This window comes from Neofelis nebulosa, chromosome 18, assembly GCF_028018385.1.
Source record: "Neofelis nebulosa isolate mNeoNeb1 chromosome 18, mNeoNeb1.pri, whole genome shotgun sequence".
NCBI classification, from domain to species: domain Eukaryota; kingdom Metazoa; phylum Chordata; class Mammalia; order Carnivora; family Felidae; genus Neofelis; species Neofelis nebulosa.
This window is the reverse complement of record NC_080799.1, coordinates 7,751,618-7,769,294: the sequence shown is the minus strand read 5'-3', so window position 1 is coordinate 7,769,294 and position 17,677 is coordinate 7,751,618. Positions and strand designations below refer to the sequence as shown.

At 55.3% G+C, this 17,677-nt stretch overlaps 1 protein-coding gene and 1 long non-coding RNA gene across 4 annotated transcripts; one reads left to right on the top strand and one right to left on the bottom strand.

Moving 5' to 3' along the window:
• Positions 1 to 3: 3 nt before the first annotated feature.
• On the bottom strand, positions 4 to 9,147 carry SLC12A9 (solute carrier family 12 member 9). 3 transcript variants are annotated; one of them, XM_058711340.1, is made up of 15 exons: positions 9,002 to 9,136; positions 8,359 to 8,512; positions 7,993 to 8,215; positions 7,630 to 7,764; positions 7,049 to 7,180; positions 6,340 to 6,648; positions 5,621 to 5,728; positions 5,373 to 5,484; positions 4,648 to 4,805; positions 4,454 to 4,536; positions 4,156 to 4,280; positions 3,831 to 4,023; positions 3,486 to 3,660; positions 3,123 to 3,269; positions 4 to 1,267 (listed from the first exon to the last, which is right to left on the bottom strand). In XM_058711340.1, the coding sequence occupies exons 3-15, from the start codon at positions 8,171 to 8,173 to the stop codon at positions 378 to 380; spliced, it is 2,748 nt and encodes a 915-aa protein (XP_058567323.1). In that variant the 5' UTR covers positions 8,174 to 8,215; positions 8,359 to 8,512; positions 9,002 to 9,136; the 3' UTR covers positions 4 to 377. The 3 variants fall into 3 exon arrangements, with proteins under 3 accessions (XP_058567323.1, XP_058567322.1, XP_058567324.1); XM_058711339.1 differs by lacking the exon at positions 8,359 to 8,512 and having other exon boundaries at positions 9,002 to 9,147; XM_058711341.1 differs by lacking the exons at positions 7,049 to 7,180; positions 7,630 to 7,764; positions 8,359 to 8,512 and having other exon boundaries at positions 9,002 to 9,147.
• An 887-nt stretch (positions 9,148 to 10,034) lies between these two features.
• Positions 10,035 to 11,566, top strand: LOC131501344 (uncharacterized). The gene is made up of 2 exons (XR_009256759.1): positions 10,035 to 10,459; positions 11,291 to 11,566. It is a non-coding gene; the product is annotated as an uncharacterized LOC131501344 (long non-coding RNA).
• The last annotated feature ends 6,111 nt before the right edge of the window (positions 11,567 to 17,677 follow it).

Sequence of the window (17,677 nt, the reverse complement as noted above, 5' to 3'; positions counted from 1 at the left end):
CCATAGTGTTTTGGTCTTTTATTCACGTTCAGCGGTTAGAAAAATAAAACAACAAAAACATCACAACCTCAGCGGTCTGTGAATCTGTTGGGCGAGGGGAAACTGAGGTAGCCTAGAGTCCAAGCAGAGACCCAGCCTCCATCAAGGCACCGGTGAAGGAAGGAGGCCAGTGGGGAGGACTGCTGGCTTCCTCCCCCAGCGTGGCGGGGACACTGAAGCCCCTCTCCCAGGGACGGGACGCCCCAGCCCAGGATCCCCTAATACTTCCCCTGGGAAGCTCCCGTATGTGGAGCAGGCCGGAAGGCTGCCCTTCCCCTTCACATCCACTAACCAAGGCGGGTCGCTGGACCTGCGCACTCTGCTTCAGGACCCGGGCATCAGAGATCAGTGCAAGTGACCGGGGTGACGCCATGAATGAGCAGTGTGGGGCCCAGGTCACGGGTCAGAATCTCCAGCAGCGCCAGGTAGCAGGTGTAGCGGGCAGGATCAGCTGGCGGCCGAGGCAGGTACAGGAAAGTGAGGGCCGTGGCAGGCCCGCCTTCGCCATCCCCACCCTCAGGCCCACCAGGCCCTTCTCCTCTGCTGCGCCCCTGCTGGGCCCGAACCAGGGCGTTGGCGCTGCCTGCCAGGGCCTCTGCCTCGGCATCTCCCCGCCTGCCATTCACAAAGTCCCCTTCCTCCTCCTCCCCGGGCTCCCCAGACCCAGCCCCCTCGCCCCACACCACCTCCTGTACTTCGGCCCTGATTCTCAGCTGGCTCAGCAGTGCCCGCAGCCGCCCCTCGGCCGCCCCGGGGGCCTCTCGAGGCCCCAGGCACAAGAAGATCCGGAGCCGGGCACTGTGCCAAGCAGGCACCATGCCCAAGATGGTTGCCATCTGCAGTAGGAAAAGGCCGCACACGTCCACATAGCCGGGCCCGCCCCGGGGCCGCAGCAGGTTGAGGGGCCACACATCCACGTGATGCGGCTGGGAGGTGCCCCCAGATCCCCGGCTCAGCCGCTCAGGGGGCAGGGCCCCACAGGCCCGGGCCAGAACCACATTCTTGTTCATCTTGAGGGCGTCTGCCACCGTGGCCACATAGTCCTGGGGACTGAGAGCCCGGGGGCTCCCGGGAGCCCGGGGTGGAGGGAACAGGGTGCTCAGGGCTGGGGACCCGCCCTCCTGGGTGCCATCAGCAGCCTCGGAGAAAGCAGGGTCTGTCAGGAAGTGGTCCTGGGGTGCAGCATCATCGTAGAAACCCAGGACCAACGTGTTGGGCTTCATGCCACCTGGGGGCAGAGAGGAGGAGGTGGGAAGGAACCAACAGGAATCAGACTCACGGGCTGAGTTTACACCACGCTAACGCGCGCCCACTCGTACACGCCGGCAGCACCACACGTCAGCCATCAGGCACGGCATTCGCCTCGTGCTTGGGCTCTCCGGGCAACACTATGCACGTTTGCATAACGACTTTTCCTTTTCCCAGACGCTCTTGCATGCGTTTATTTGTTGCACCTCCGTGACTAATCTCCCCACTTAAGTGGGCAAAGTTCGGCTTAGGATTCTTCTAACTAACGAGCACTTCCGGTACTCGGCAGTAGGCGGCCTCCACTGCAAGCTTCTAGCTAGCAGCACACCTTTCTCCTGATGGGAGATGAGAGTCTGAGTCTACTGGGCAGACCACACCGCCCTGAGTAGTCAGTAGTCAAGTTCGTGGGCTCCATCCCCAGGGAAACAGCACCTCAGACTCTGCTGGGGGGTGATGAGAACTGGCCCGATCTGTTTCTACTACTACTGCAAAGCCCTAATGGTGGTGAGTCCAAAGCAAGATCCCTGGACAAAAAGCAGCTACCATCTGTGCACTAACGAAGGGCCAGGGCCCGCTGAAAGCACTTTGTGTTTTAACTCGTGAAGCAACACCAGGAGGTAGGGGCCATTTACTCACCCCTTTCACAGGTAAGCAACCTGAGGCACAGAGCGGTGAAGTCACTTGCCCCAAGGCTCACGGCAGGTGGATACCGGGTCCACAGGCGAACACAAGGCACCCAGCAGCAGAGGCCACCCTCTAAGTCTCTGAACCCGCGTGTGAAGTGAATACAGTGCCCCAGGTCCCTGCTGACAGCTCCTGATTTTTCCATTTTTGAACCAATGTGAAACTGGATACTCTCCCCCCATCCCTCCCGCCCCCGCCCTTCAACAGGGCTGAGTTTACAGAAAACTTCTGAGATCTTGTCTAAGGCTTTTTCTCATGAAACAAACGGGTTGCTCAAAATCCACCAGTAAATCAAGTTCTGCATGTCAGGAGGACTTAACTATTTCGAGGAAATCCTTCCCCTTCATTGCAATCGCTTTCCTCAGGAGAAATTTCGTAGAAGTAGTGGTCTCCTGGCACAGGTTCCCCCACAAAATGTGGGGCTGAGGAGAGACCAGACTCTCAGATGCTCCGGGGACTGTCTCATAATGCTTGCCAACAGCCCCCAGACGCTTGAACTTTAGCCAGATCTAAACGGAGAACGGAGCATGTGCCCAGAGAGGGGACTGACACCCCCTAGGATTGAGAAAGAAGGAGGCAGTTCAGCCCAGATTTGGAGGAAGCCGGGGCGTAAGGCTGAAGGCCTTCGCACTAAGGCAGAGTAACAAGGCAGAGACTCTTCCACTGGCTCGGGAAGCTTCAGCCCCGCTCACCCTCTGCATCCTCTGTGGTCTCCGGAGGCCACGTCACACCAGCCCTTCCTTCTCCACCCCTTCTAAGGCCCAGCTGAGTATACCATCTTGTCACTAGCCGCATCAGCGCACAGCGGTCTTGAAGTGGGATGATTAGAAACCATCTGCCCTAGATTTGATGGAGCAGCCCCCCTGCCTCAAGTAATTCTCCCATTGTCCCCAGGAACACAGCATGCTCTTCAGCGCTTGTACCCCAACTTTTGGGTCAGAAAAAAAGAAATGTCAGTGGCACCCATCGCCAGCCCTTAAGCATCTCCTCCAGGACCTTCTCACACACCATCCGGTATCTTTGAGTTGAGCCCCGCGTCTTATCTGCACTAGACTGTGAGTCTGCAGTCTGTGGTTTACTCTGGGGGATGGTAGCAGAGATTAAAAGGGGCCACAGAGGGGGCCGAGGGGACCCGGGGAGAAGTAGCTCACCAAGGCCGGAGATCCGCAACAGATGCTGAGCTCCCTGGCGCACGGAGGGCGAGAGGGTGAGGTCCACGAAGGCCTTCACTTGGGCTCTGTCCACCAGGCTGAGCCATGCCCCGTACTGGGGCTGCACAGGGTCCGAGGGCAGGCAGTCTGCAGAGAAGGGAGGTAGTAGATGTGGGCCAAACCCCTGTACCTTCTCCTCAAATCCAAATCCCAAATGGGCCAAAGAAAACAGTCTGGGCAGGGCTCGGGCTGGTTGGAAGGGTCGTCAGGGAAGAAGCATGAGGCCTCTGAACCCAAAGAACACGAAGAATGTCTGAAACGTGAGGGAGGAAGAGGCTGGGAAGGGAATAGAGGGCCACTCACCAAGGTCTCCCAGGGTGACGTGGCCCAGGACATAGAGGCCCCCCTTCTTGAGCTGGTTGGCCAACCGCAGCAGAGGCAGGGCGCCCCGGGGGTTCCCCACCAGTAGCAGCAGTTGGGGCCGCCAGAACTTCACGTGGTCCTTCCGGACATCCAGCCGGAGCAGGTATTTACGTACCTGGGACCAGGGGTGAGGTGTGGAGAGGAAGGGCTCAAGAGGGCAGCCCCCACTCACCACCTCTCGGACAAGAACCCTGATTCCGGCCACGGCAGAAGGAGGCCTACTTGAGGCGGGATGGGGATCCCAGACTGCCTCCCCCCTCCCTACCCTCCTCCGAGCCCCCCAACCTGGTGGAAAAGCAAGGCCTGGCTGACGTAGCCCCAGCTACTGGGGCCTCCTCGAGCAGTGAGCAGGGCGGAAAGAAGGCCCATGAGAAGCAGTGAGCCACCGGCGGCCCCGGGGCTGATGAGGAACATCATGAGCAGACAGGAGGCCACCCCCAGCAAGCAGGTGTGCCAGGAGAACAGGCTGAAGGTGGGGCTGGGGTGGGGGAGAGAAGGAAGGGCACTCAGGGCCTGCCATGGCCTCCATCTCCAACCTCGGTCCCCTGGACCGAGCCCTTCCCACGCCTCCCCCCTGGTCTCTGAGGACACAGGCCACTTCTGCACTCACCGGAAGTTAGGGGCTGAGGCCCACTCCAGGCTCAGACAGGACAGGTCCACCGCAGCATAGGCCACCAAGTAGAAGACGGTGACCACAGCAGCCAGCGTGTTCAGCTTCCCAGCCAAGAGCACCAGCTACACAAGGACCGAGAGGCTGGGCATGCACGCACCCCCCCCCCCAACCAAATGCCAATGCATCCTGCCTTTTCGTTCACTCTCCCAGCCCAAGCCCAAGCCCCTCCTGGTCCTGGGAACAGAACCAGAAGGAGCCCAGGGGAAGGGGAAGGACAGCCGGAAAGAAGGCTTACCTGCACTAGGCCCCAAGAATAGAGCACAGCCCCCCAGGGGTTCCCTGTTCGGGACACGACCTTGGCCGGCGCCAAGATCACTCCTGTGCAAACAGAAACACCGTGGCGGACACATCAGCCCAGGGCCAAGCGGAGAGAGAGACAGACACGGGAGGGTGTGCTCAGAGCCGGGCGAGGAGCAGGGGGCGGCGCACCAAAGAGGTCATCTTGAGCCAGAGCGTGGAGGATGCGGGAGGCCCCGATGAGGGAGCTCATGGAGGCCGAGAGCGACGTGGCGTAGATACCAATCAGCACCAGTGGGGGCCACAGGCTGATGGCGCGAAAGAACCCATAGTCCTCCTGCAGCAAGGTCCTGGCGGGAGGGAAAGGAGGATGCAGAGAACACAGGTGCATCTAGGGCCTCTGTGAGCAAAGTGCTCTGACTCTTCGTGAGGTCAAGAACTGGGTATTCCTGGGGATTCTCAACTGACCCAGGCTCAAAGTCCATTGTAATACATCATGTGTGCCCGGAGGGGAAAGACATGGTATTCACTGGTTGATCTTTGGGCTGCTTTGGATTTAATCACATGGGGGACATTCCCAACGGTGTATGCACAAGAAACCAAATATTTATGGAAATACGCATTGAGAAGCAGCTATCCCCCACCCCCCAAAACCAAGTGCTTACAACAGTCCCAGGGACACAGCAAACTCTGGCTACAGGCTGGCTACCACCAATTACCCGGCTGTCCCCATCAGCGGCGGCCGCTCCTTCTCTCTCCCAGAGGGAGAAACAGTCTCCGTTTTCCCTGCACCCCAACAATGGGGGTACCTGCCCCCCCTCGGCCTGTGCTTCCCTTGGTGATCCAGGGGTGGCAACCTTGTTCTGCGGCCCCATTCCACCCCCCTCAAGGGCCAGGCCAGCCCCCTCCCCAGGCACCTGTCACAGGTGAAGCTGGAGAGGAAGAAAAGCAGGGTGTAGATGAAGAAGGTGTAGGCGACAGCGACAATGGTGCCCAGGGGAATGGCCCGGCTGGGGTCCTTCAGCTCCCCTGGAGGGAGAGGGGCAGAAGGGGAGACATCAGCCATCTACCATCTCTTACATTCCTGAGCCCTCAGCGCTCCCACCAGGGCACAGGGTGGATGGCAGCCCTACACCCCCAGGGGGCAGCAGGCAGGGACCCTCACCTGACATGTTGGCCCCCGCCATGATGCCCGTGCAGCCATTAAAAAGGACAGCAAAGACACTGGCGAAGTTCATCATGGCCCCCGTGGTATAGTCCTTGGAGTAGCCAGCTGAGAGATGGTTCCCAGGGAGAAGAAGGCGTCAGTACCCCTCATAGGGACCCAGGCATGTTGGCCCCGCCACCTTCTCCTCACATGTCTCAAACAGCCCACCCCAAGACCCCAGCCCTGACCCATCACAGCCCCTGGCTCAGCTGGCCTCATCACTCCCCCCACTCTCCTCACTCCTCCCTCTACGCCTTTGCCGTTGCCCCTTCCTGAGACACCGTCCCTCTCGCTCCTACCTGAATTCCCCAATATACCTCGGGCCACCTCCCAGCTCTCCCTGCTCGCCCCCAGCCCTCCTCCCAACTCCTCTCCTGATTCCCATCTATTTGAACCACTTTGGTCTTATTGTGCTGTTTAATTGTTTCCTGAATGCACATTTTATCTTTCCAACTAAAAAAAGTTCCTCTAAGGCAGGAACTGTCTCGTGGTCGCTCTCACGCCCCACTGGGCCAAGCATACTAGACAGATCCTGAATAATCTGCGCTGTTCTGAGATCTGCCCTCCTGCCCCTGATTCTCTCTGGCATCTGTTCTCATCCAGGGCTTCCAAGGGCCTGCCTCCCCCGACATGCTTGCTCCTTGTCCTGAGAACCGTCACCCCTGTAGCCAGCTCACCACCCAAGTTGGCCTTCAGGGTGCTGCTGTTGAAGCCAGTGAAGTGGCCAACCTGGGGCGGCAGGGAGGAGCCATTGGGGCCAGGCCGAGGGGTCAAGGGGATGCTCCTGGGTCCCACAGCCACAAAGCTGACCAGCACAGAGGCCAGGGATCCAGAGACCAGCAGGAATGTGAGGAAGGAGGCTCGGGCATAGAGGCCAGCCCCCAGTGTGCAGACCCCACCCACAAGGCCCAGCAGCAGGGAGCCATAGAGCAGGTTCCAGCCGTAGCCCTGGGGCAGGACCTGAAGCCCACTGGACCTTGCGGAGTCTACAAAGAGGAAGGAACAGGGTTAGAAGACAAGACTCCCCAGGAGAGATCCCACCCATGAATCAAAGCAGGAACAGACCCCCTCTTTGGCCCACCTGTCCTCAGACACTATCTTTCCCACCTCCCTACTCAACTGTACCCCAGCATCTTACCCCTCCCTAGTAGATACCACCAATCTTGCTCTGTTGAATTTAGGGGTATTAGCCTGGCCTCTCCAACTAGATGGTAAGCTGCCTGTGGGCCAGGACAATCTCTCAGATGTCTAAGGCTGGGAACATAGTAGGAGCTCAAGAAAGCCAAACTAATAGACCACTTTGCCCCTCTTCTAGAGAGGCCTCTCACCCTCGTGATCCCCGAATCCCAGACCCCGCAAACCCACAGAGCTCCCTGGCACACAGACCAGCCCCGAAGACATCCAGCACGGCCTCCACCAGCCCCAGCAGGGAGACAGCACAGCCACAGACGTTAGCCAGGTAGAACATGAGGCCGATGCTGCCCCCAACCTCAGGCCCCAGGGTCCGGCTGATCATGACTAAAAGTGGAAGCAGGGGGTGAGTGTTAAGGGAAAAGAAAGTGAAATGGAGCAGGAGGAAGGTTCCGGGCACAAAGCACACTGCAGCCCTGTCTCCCGGCACACACTGGGATTGTCCCTAGTGTTAATCTGTCCAGAGCGGTCACACCCAAGCCACGTGGCTTTGCAGTGCGCCACTAATACTCTTGAACTCCAGTTTCCTCATCTGGAAAATGAACTATCTAATTGACAAGACTGTTGGGGGAACCAAAAGGACAGCTGGGAAGACACCTGATAGACCGGAGAGTAGCAGTAAGATACGCGGAAAGGCCATGTTGGTCACCTTCCCCACATCAGCCCACCTGCTGAACATTGATTAGAACCTGCCTCCCTCTTGCCCTGCCCTTGCCCCTCCTCCTCCCTACGAGACAGAAGAGCCCAGACCCCAGTCCATCAACATTGGAGGATACAGTAGGCTCCACCCCCCCGCACAGCTCCGTTGGTGGCGATGGCACAGACAGAGAGGACGGTGAGCGCCAGGATGAAGTAGGCAACCAGGAGCATGGCCAAAGCCTGCAGCAGCCCAGCATGGCCCACCACGAACCCTGGGACAGGAGTGGCAAAGCAGGTCAGAAGGTGGCTCATGCGTCCCCACACCACACTGGTCATCAGTTACCTCCAGGGCAGAGCTCAACACAGGGCCATGGGGAGCCCTCTCCCCAAGCCTCCCATCCATCTACTTCTCCCGGGACCCTTCCCCAAACTCTTCCCAGTCCCACCCCTCCTCCACCCCCCCCCCCGCACCCCAGAGCAAACCCCACCACCCCACTTACCAATTCTCAAAAAGACAACTATACTGAACATGGACAGGACCGTGGGCACCACCACACCCAGGAAGGTGGAGAGCTTCCGGGCAGATGCCCCTCCAGGACCCCCGGCCCCATTGGCAGAGAAGGCAACCCCCTCCTCTCCCAGGAGCCGGTAGGCCAGCAGAGGAGAATTCTCGCTGGCCATGGTGGAGAGCAGGCAGAAGATGCCACCAATGGGTTATGAGGCCTGCAAAAGACAGTGTTACTTAATGGAAAGCAGCTTCACGGAGCCCCTCAAAAACACCTCTAACCGAACAACTGGAAACCTCCCCAAAAGGAAGAGCTTCAAGAAACACACACACACACACACACACACACTCACTCACTCACCAGCAACTCAGAGTTCCTGGGGAGCAGACTGGTCCTTGCCACTTCCCTGGGCAATGGCAGACTCCACACCCTCAGCATTTGGGTACCAAGTCCCCTCCCAGCTCCTGGGGGCCACCCTTCCCCCAAATCCGGGAGACTAGGGATGGCAATGGTTCTGGGAAGAGGCAAAGATACTCTCCCTTTTCAACTAACTAGCAGTGTAAGAGGAAACAAATCCCCCAAAAGGGAAGTGAGTTACCGGCAGGAAGCCCTCCTCACCCCCTCCTCCGAAGTCCTGAACTGTCCCCATCCTAACTCCCCCAAGCAATCACCTCACCCAAGGCAAAGAAAAACCTCCAAATCTCCCATTGCCCCGCCCTCCATCAATCCTCTCCTTCAACCCATTTCAAACGAGCTCCTCTCCCCCCAGCCTCACCAGATCCCTCCCACCCACACAAGGCACCCTCCAAACTCGACCAACCCAAACACACCCCTCGACTACCAAAACAAAGACACAGGCCAGCAACACAAGGTGGGTCTTCGTCCCGGCCCTGACACCGGTTCCTGCCCACTTTCTCCCGGGGCCGGTTCGAGGGGGCCGAGATCCGCGGCTCCCGGGCCAGGCGCATCCCCACAGCCCGAGTGTGGCGGGGCGCTCACTCACCCGCCCGGAGGACGCAGCCGCCCGGGGGAGGGGGGGATCCCCGAGAGCCGGAGGGGTCGGCTACGGGCCGAGGGGGCGCGGGTGCCGGAAAAGCCAGCTGCAGCTACCGGGATGCCAGGCCCGGAGCCCGCCCCCCCCCCAGCCCGCGCGCCCCATTGGTCCCGGCGCCCAGCCCCGCCCCGTGGGCGCGCCCCCGGGGAAGCCCCTCCCCCCTCGGGCTCCGGGGGCCGGCGCGGCTCCCGCTCCACACGCGCGTGGGATACTGCCCTGGGTCGCCCCTCAGGGATGCGTCTCCAGCAAGGTGTAGGCCACGGCCCCTAAAGCGGCCCATCACCCCCGTGCAAACAGGCACCCTTTATGCGGGCGGGAGCCCACTCCGAGCTCGCGGAGACGCCCGGAGGCGCCACCACGGAAAGGGGCGTGCGGCGACGGCGGAAGACAGCTGCAGGTGGGCGGGGATGTGACACCTGGCCCAGGTGCGTCGCCGGGAATGCGGGGCCGCGTCGCTCGGCTCCTTCCGGAGTCCTATTCCTCCAGCCTCTCGAATCCCTGGAATGTCTCTGGATACGGGCCTCAGCCCTCACCCCCGCGGAGACCCGCCCCTCACGCCTGGTCCATCCCAACCGGCTGCGTTCTCCGCGTCCGCCATCGGAGGGAGCCATCGGCCGCTGGTCCGGAAGAGCCCTGGCTGCGCCGGCCACCGTCGGTCCGCAAGGTCCTCCTGCCGCCTTCCAGCCTCCCTGCAAGGTGTCGTCCCCTCTAACAGACATGACAGGACTTGTGAACCTCCGGGAGATGGGACCTCCTCCCCTCCTCACTCTTTACAGTTACCATCAACAGTAGCACCACCTGGTAACGTTTCCTCATCTATAAAACGGGGACTAAATAGAGCCCTGCCTGCATGAGGTTGCTGCGAGAGGGTTGGATGAACTGACCGACACTCGAAAACAATGCCGAAACGTTCAGTAAGTTATTTGCACGTCGTGCTACCTTATATATGCATAAGCACTCTGTGAGGTAAGTACTTCTTAGGGAAGCTGAAGCTGGGAGAGCTTTCGTAATCACTTGCTAAACTTTGACATAGTCCTTTGTGGCTACACCGTCATTTGAGCCTCAGAAAATGAACAGTGCTTTTAGGGTCACTAGCCTTTGGCTATAGATTCTCTGCAACATGTCCCTAGGAGAGGAACCGGCTTAAAGCAGCCCAAAGGTTGGCTTTGCCAGGGAGAGGTCTCATGAGCAACTGAACTGTGGCATCTTCAGTGGTCATCGCTGCTAACCATAACAGAGTTTGGCTCGAGGTCTCTCCAGCACCATCCTGTCGCAGTTTTTGATGATTTCAATATCCGTACTGATGAGACTTCCAATATCCGGCCGTGGCAGTTGCTTGAACACAGATCTGCATAGATCTCACGCTCCACGATACCCAGTGGCTGTGCCCAGATGTTGTCCTTGCCAGTAAATAACTGCAGGCCCTCCTTTCCATTCACCTTTTCTGGTATGCCTCCTAAGGGGGAAAAAAATTAATCTGACACTTGTTAAAATGGTAAAGAAGACTTTATTCAGGACCATTCGAATAGGTGTCAGAACGGTCACAATAGGGGAAAAAGTTGGGGCTCTACAGCAAAGGCAGCTGGGCATTTCTAGCCAACAAGCAGAACGAGGGAGTCAGCGATGGGAAATTACAAAGAGCATGGGGGGGTTCTAGCTAAACAGACTTAGGATTCTTGCTGAAGGCAGGCCAGGGTGATCAGATATCAAGTATCAAGGGTGGGAAGATTCTCCCTAAACTAGGCCAGGCGAGGCAGGCCCAGCAAGGATGGGGGCCAAGTCTAAAGAGGGCTCAGAGAAGCCTGACTGAAGTTTGGTCAAGGAAAGGGTCTTTGTCATGCCTTGACCCCAACAATCCTCCACCTCACTGCACCCCAATCCACTGATCCTGCCCTCTTCCCAGTCCCCCACTCACTTCCCTTCTTATCCAGCTTAAAGTTCATGGTCAGTGAAAAGCTCTCCCTTGTCCCTCTCTCACTTTATTAACCTCCTGGCAAAACCACAGCCCAGGTAAATGCAACTCCCCGCCCAGCTTGAACCTGCCCAAGCAGCTAAATGTGGCTGAAGAAAACATCCAACTATGGGAGCTCATCTCAAATTCATGACCATGAGCCTGAAGTGTGCCCTCATGCTGCCCAGCATTCAGACGAGATTTCTCTAGTCCAGTCACTCTCCTGCACTCCTAGATGACTTACATCCTCACCCCTCTCTGTTCAACCCTCTGTGCTTCCTGTACAGCTCCTCAGCACCATCTCACTTCCCAATTCGGCGAGAAAACAGAAGCCACCAAGAGACTAAAAGCTCCTAATTCACCACCACGCTCCGCTGTGCCCTCCTCCTGTCAGTAGTGATGAACTGATGATCATGCTCCCAGCTAAGGTCAACCTGCCACTACATCCCATTTAATCGTCTTGTTTTCTCTTTTCATTGGCTCATTCCCACAGATATACAAATATGCTTTTTTTTCCCCCCGTCTTGTCTTAAAAAGGAAAAAAAAAATCTTTTTTGAATACACTGTACACTCCCCCATTATCGCTCCATTTCTTTGTTGTTCTATATAGCAAAACTCCTTAAACAAGTTGTCTATACTGTTTCCAATCCCTCCTCACATTTATTTTTTTTTTTTATTTTTGAGAGAGAGAGAGCAGGGGAGGGGCAGAGAGAGGGGGGCAGAGGATCCAAAGTGAGCTCTGCACTGACAGCAGAGCCTAATGTGGGGCTTGAACTCACGAGCCGAGCCATGAGATCATGACCTGAGCCAAAGTCGGACACTTAGCCCTAAGCCACCCAGGCTCCCTCCTCACATTTTTTTTCTTTTAATTTTTTTAATATTTATTTGTTTTTGAGAGAGAGAGAGAGAGCAGGGGAGGGGCAGAGAGAGAGGGAGACACAGAATCCGAAGCAGCTCCAGGCTCTGAGCTGTCAGCACAGAGTTTGACGTGGACTCCAACCCACAAACTGAGAGATCCTGACCTCAGCCAAAGTGGGAAGCCCAACCTACCCAGCCACCCAGGCGCCCCTAGTGGATTTAAAAAGAAATGTGAAGATGGGATGCCTGGGTGGCTGGGTAGGTTGGACATGTGACTTTGGCTCAGGTCAGGATCTCTCAGTTTGTGGGGTTGAGCCCCAGGTCCCGCTCTGTGCTGACAGCTCAGAGCCTGGAGCCTGCTTCAGATTCTGTGTTTCCCTCTCTCTCTGCCCCTCCCCTGCTCGTGCTCTGTCTCTCTCTCAAAAATAAACATTAAAGGGGCGCCTGGGTGGCGCAGTCGGTTAAGCGTCCGACTTCAGCCAGGTCACGATCTTGCGGTCTGTGAGTTCGAGCCCCGCGTCGGGCTCTGGGCTGATGGCTCGGAGCCTGTTTCTGATTCTGTGTCTCCCTCTCTCTCTGACCCTCCCCCGCTCATGCTCTGTCTCTCTCTGTCCCAAAAATAAATAAAAAACGTTGAAAAAAAAAATAAAAAAAAAAAAAAATAAATAAACATTAAATATAAATAGATAATAAAAGTAATAAAATAATAACAATAAACCCACTAAATTTAGGCTTTTGCCCCTCAGCAGCAAAAAAAAAAAACTGCCCATCAAGTCACCTGTGACTTCCACTCTGTCAATCCAAGGGTTGCTGCTCAGTCCTCATTTTACTAAACCATCATCAGTTGACATGCAGGCATACCTCGTTTTATTGCCCCTCGCTTTATTGCACCTCACAGATACTGCATTTTTTTTATACATTGAAGGTTTGTGGCAGCCCTACATGGAGCCAGTCTTTTGGCACCATTTTTCCAATAGTGTTTGCTCACTCCATGCCTGTCACATTTTGGTAATTCTCGCAGTATTCCAAACTTCTTCATTATTTTTATATTTGTTAGGGTGATCTGTGGTCAGTGGTTGCAACTCACTGAAAGCTCAGATGGTCAGCAGTTTTAAACAATGAAGTCTTTTTTAATTAGGGTGTGTACATGGATTTTAGACATAATGCTGTTTCACACTTAATAGATTACAGTGCAGTGTACCCATGACTGTGATGAGCACTGGGGACCAAACAATTCATTTGACAGGCCTTCTTGTGATATTCACTTTAATTGCAGTGGTCCAGAACCAAACCTGTACTATCTCTGAGGTATGTCTGCATTTGATTACCATCTTCTCCTCCACCACTTTCCTCTTCTTCTAGGAGACCACACTCACGCATTTCCTCCTGCTCGGTCTCTTTGGCTTCCTCCTCTCTTATCTTAACTCTGGAGCATTCCTAGATGTTGGAGGCACAGCCACAAGGCACTGCGGACTGGAGGCTTCACCAAAGACCAGAAGCTCGGTCCTCAGACTTCTTTTCACCATTTACACTCCCTCCCTCAGTGACCACTTCCAGTCTCAATGTCTTAAATACCATCTCTATGATGGTGTAGCAAGGGTGTATCTCCAGCCCAGATGTGAGCTCCACACTGTATGTCCAACAACACACTGACATCTCCACTTGGACTCCAAACAGGCAGCTCAAACTCTGTATATTCCAAAATCAAACGCCTAAACTTCCTCCCACAACCTACTCCTGTTATGGTCTTCCCACCTTTCCATTTGCTTAGGTAAAAAACCTGGGGGTTATGCCTTCTCTCACATCCCACATCCAACCCATCAGCAATTCCTTTTGCCCCTACTTTTAAAATATTACCAGTGTCCAACCACATGTTATCACCCTACTCCAAGCCACCATCATCTCTTAACCTGCATTATGGCAACACCCCCCTAACTGGTTTCCTGTTTCTGCCCTTGTTCCTGCAGTCTGTTCTCAAAAGAGCAGTTAGAAGGATGCTGTTAAGGGGGCACCTGGGAAGCTCAGTCAGTAGAATGCACGACTCAGTCTCCGGGTTGTAAGTTTGAGTCCCACGTTGGGTGTAGAAATTACTTAAAAATAAAATCTTTTTTTTTTTTTTTTTTTTTTTTTTTTTTTTTTTTTTTTTTAGGATGCTATTAAAGCAAGAATCAGTTCGTGATGCTTCTCTTTTCAAAACTCTCCAATAGTGACACCTGGGTGGCTCAGTCGGTTAAGGCTTCCACTCCTAGTTTGGGCTCACGTCGTGATCTTAAGATTTGTGAGTTCAAGCCCTGCATGGGGCTCTGCTCTGATGGCTCAAAGCCTGCCTGAGATTCTCTCTCTCAACGTAAACTAAAAAAAAATAATAATAATAAAAATAAAAAATAATTCTCCAATAGTTTCCTATTTTTGCCATTGTAAAAGACAAAAGCTTTAATAATTAGGATAACATACTTACCTCATGATTCATCAACTATAGTCCCACTACAAAGTTTATGCCCATTGCCTTAGTGTAAATGTTAATAGTGTTCCTTTGGCTCAGAATTGAGTCGGAGTGGTCTATGTATTTCATGGCCACTCTACCCATGTAGCCCTATCCAATCTGCATCCCCCCCCCCCCCCCCCGACTCTCCTCATCTCCTTGCGCCAGCCTCCAAGAACGCACTGTGGCCCACAGGGCATGAGCTTCCTTGGTGTTCTGGACGCAAATTTTGACGTCTTCTTGAAATCTCCTCCACCAATCTCATTTAAATTGAACCACACCCTTCATCCCATCCCCGTTTTTTTTTCTCCATTGCACTAACACCATCTAATATACGTCATATACTTGTTTATCTTGTTCACTGCCTGCCTAGACCCCAAAAAAAGTCAACCCCCGCGAAACAGGAACTTTTGTTTTCTTCGCTACTGTAGTTCTGCCGCTTTAGAAGACTGCTAGACAGTCGCCTGCACGGGTTGGGAAACTTGCTCCTCACGTGACTGCACCGGGCGCCACCCGCCTGCTGGGAAGGGAAGATGGCTGCGCCCAGGGTGGCCTCAGAGAGAGGGCAACCAACGAGAGGGCGTCGGCTCGCTAGAGCGTCCACGCCTCGCCTAAGTCTGCGGTTGCGTCCTGGGAAGGCGCGAATTCGGGGGCTACGTGCTGGTCCTCCTCCCCACCTTTTTTTTTTTTTTTTTTTTTTTTTGAGGAGAAAGGCATTAGCTCATTCTCGGAGATGCTTGGTGTGACTTGACTGCTGCTTCCCCACTGCTTGGGATCGCTGTCATCCGAGGCGTGTAGGACGAGGTTCTGGGATTCAATATCTGGGTTTTTCGCCCCTGGTGCAAGCTCCTCGGTCAACCTATTAAGTGACCTCACAGTGTCAGTCCAGCCTCCAGTTCTGGGCACCCCCGAACACACCCGAACTGCCTCTCGGGGCCAAGGACGTCTAATCCACTCCGCAGGTGCCCCACTCAGAGTTCAGGCCCTAAATGTGAATTCCCTGGCGATCCACAATTCCGCCACCCCCCCCCCCCCCCCCCGCCGACCCCGCAGAGCGGGGTGAGCTCCCCAGGATTAAGTCTCGTGAATCCGGACCCCCTCCCCCAGGCCCCAGGGGCAGATGAGCCCTTGGCCACCGCCCCTGCAATTTCCTGCAGACCCAGCAAACAAAAGGCTCGGGAAGAGAGGCGAGGCTGAGCGGGCGCCCTTCCTGCAGGAACAGCTGATGGAGCAAAATGGTCCAGGAGGGAGCGGAGGGGAGGGATGAAATTCCAGGATTCCTGGAGGACCAGAGTGGGAGGCCAGACCCCTGGATCCCGAGGAGGGAGGGAATCCAGCGAAGTGGACGTGGAGGGCCCCGGGCAGGACACCTGAGTTTCCTGGGCTCTGCCAGATCCCAACTGCCCTAGCAGGGTTGATGTCAACTTTTGGGAATGGAGGGGGTGGGGGGGACAGTGCAGTTCAGGTGAGCTCTCAGGCCCACAGGCTGGAATGGGGGGGGGGGGGGGGGCTGGGAAAGGCCTGAAGCCCTGCGTCATCTCCTCTGGGGCCCAACCTACCTCCCCCTGGCCCGACCTGCTACCCTCTGTGCTGGCCCCACCCAGGCCTGGCTTCCTGCTTCTCCCCGGGCACAAAGCTTTTTCTGCTAAACTTCATGAACCAGCACCCCCACCCCTCGCCCCCGGGGTCTTCTTGTCCCTTCTGGACCCTAGTAGCCTAGCCCCGCAGCCACTTATATTCCCTCCTAGAGCCAATGCCCCTGCCCCCCATTCCTGTCAAGGACACAATGGTAAGGGAAGGGCCACGTTCAGTGGGTGGGGGGATGCTGGCATGGAGAGGGGGCTTGGCCTCATATCCTGTCAGGCTGCCAAGGGAAGAGAGGAAACAAAAGACTTCCCAGCTGGGACAATGAGCCTCCCGATACCTCTCCTCCCCTGCTACCACTCCTCCTCCACCTCTCCCTTCTAGCTCTAGTCTTCAGCTCCTTCCCCTACCTTCTCACCAATTTCTTACCCTCTGGTAGCCTTGGCTTCTGGTGTGAGCTCTGCCAGTCCTTCCTAGAAGATAAGGGCAAGGCAAAGGGGGGAGATGCCCTCTGGCTGGCCTGGCTGAGAGAAGGAGGAGGAAAAGGACATCGGTGTCCTTCAGGTCCTTGGGGGTGGGGCTGGAAGGCCAGCCTGTATGCTGAGTGCCACAGTGGAGTCAGCCAACCTGCTGACTACTGGCCAAGTACATTGGACGGCTCACTTAACCTGGGCCCGTCTCATCTTTAAAGTGGATGTCAGAAGGGCACCCTGGGTGGCTCAGTCGGTTAAGCGTCTGATTTTTGGTTTCGGCTCAGGTCATGATCTCATTCGTGAATTTGAGCCCCACGTATGGCTCTGCGCTGACAGTGCGGAACATGCTTGGGATTCTCTCTCCTCTCTCTCTCTCTCTTTGTCCCTCTCCTGCTTGCGCTCTCCCTTTCTCAAAATAAATAACCATTAAAAAATAAATAAAGGAGGGGCGCCTGGGTGGCTCAGTTGGTTGAGCATCCTGCTTCGGCTCAGGTCATGATCTCATAGCTCGTGGGTTCGAGCCCCGCGTAGGGCTCTGTGCTCTCAGCTCAGAGCCTGGAGCCTGCTTCAGATTCTGTGTCTCCCTTTCTCTCTGCCCCATCTCCACTCATGCTCTGTCTCTCTCTGTCTTAAAAATAAATAAAACATTTAAATAAATAAATAAATAAAGGAAAAAATAAAGTGGGTGTCAGAATAACGCCCATCCTGCCTAAGAGTTCTTATGATGAATTAAATATGATAATGTTTGCTTTTATAAATAAATAAATAAATAAATAAATAAATAAATAAATAGTGAAGTGTAAGGCTTTCCTCCACCTTTCCAATCTATAGTCTCCTCCAACCCCCCTCCCACTGGGCACAGGTTCCAATCACCATCATATGCCAGTAACCCCTGAACCTGTATCTCCTGCCAAAAAGCTGCCCCTGAATGCCTGTATGGTTGACTGCTGGACCTGCGTTCTGGATGATACACAGGGATCTCAAATTCAACCTGCCCACACCTTCCTCCCTGGTGGCTCCAGTCCCCTGGCTCCTACCTAGCTGCCAGAGTCTGAAACTTGAACCATACTTGATTTCAGTCTCCCCCACTCCCATGGCCAGGCTCCAAGACCTACCTGCTCTCACATGTGAGCGCATACTTCTGTCCTTTCAAGCCCTTACTGTCATTTGGAGACCTACATGTGGTTTTTCTGCCTTCAGTCTTGATCCCTTTCATATATATATTTTTTAACATTTATTTATTTTTTGAGACAGGGAGAGACAGCATGAACGGGGGA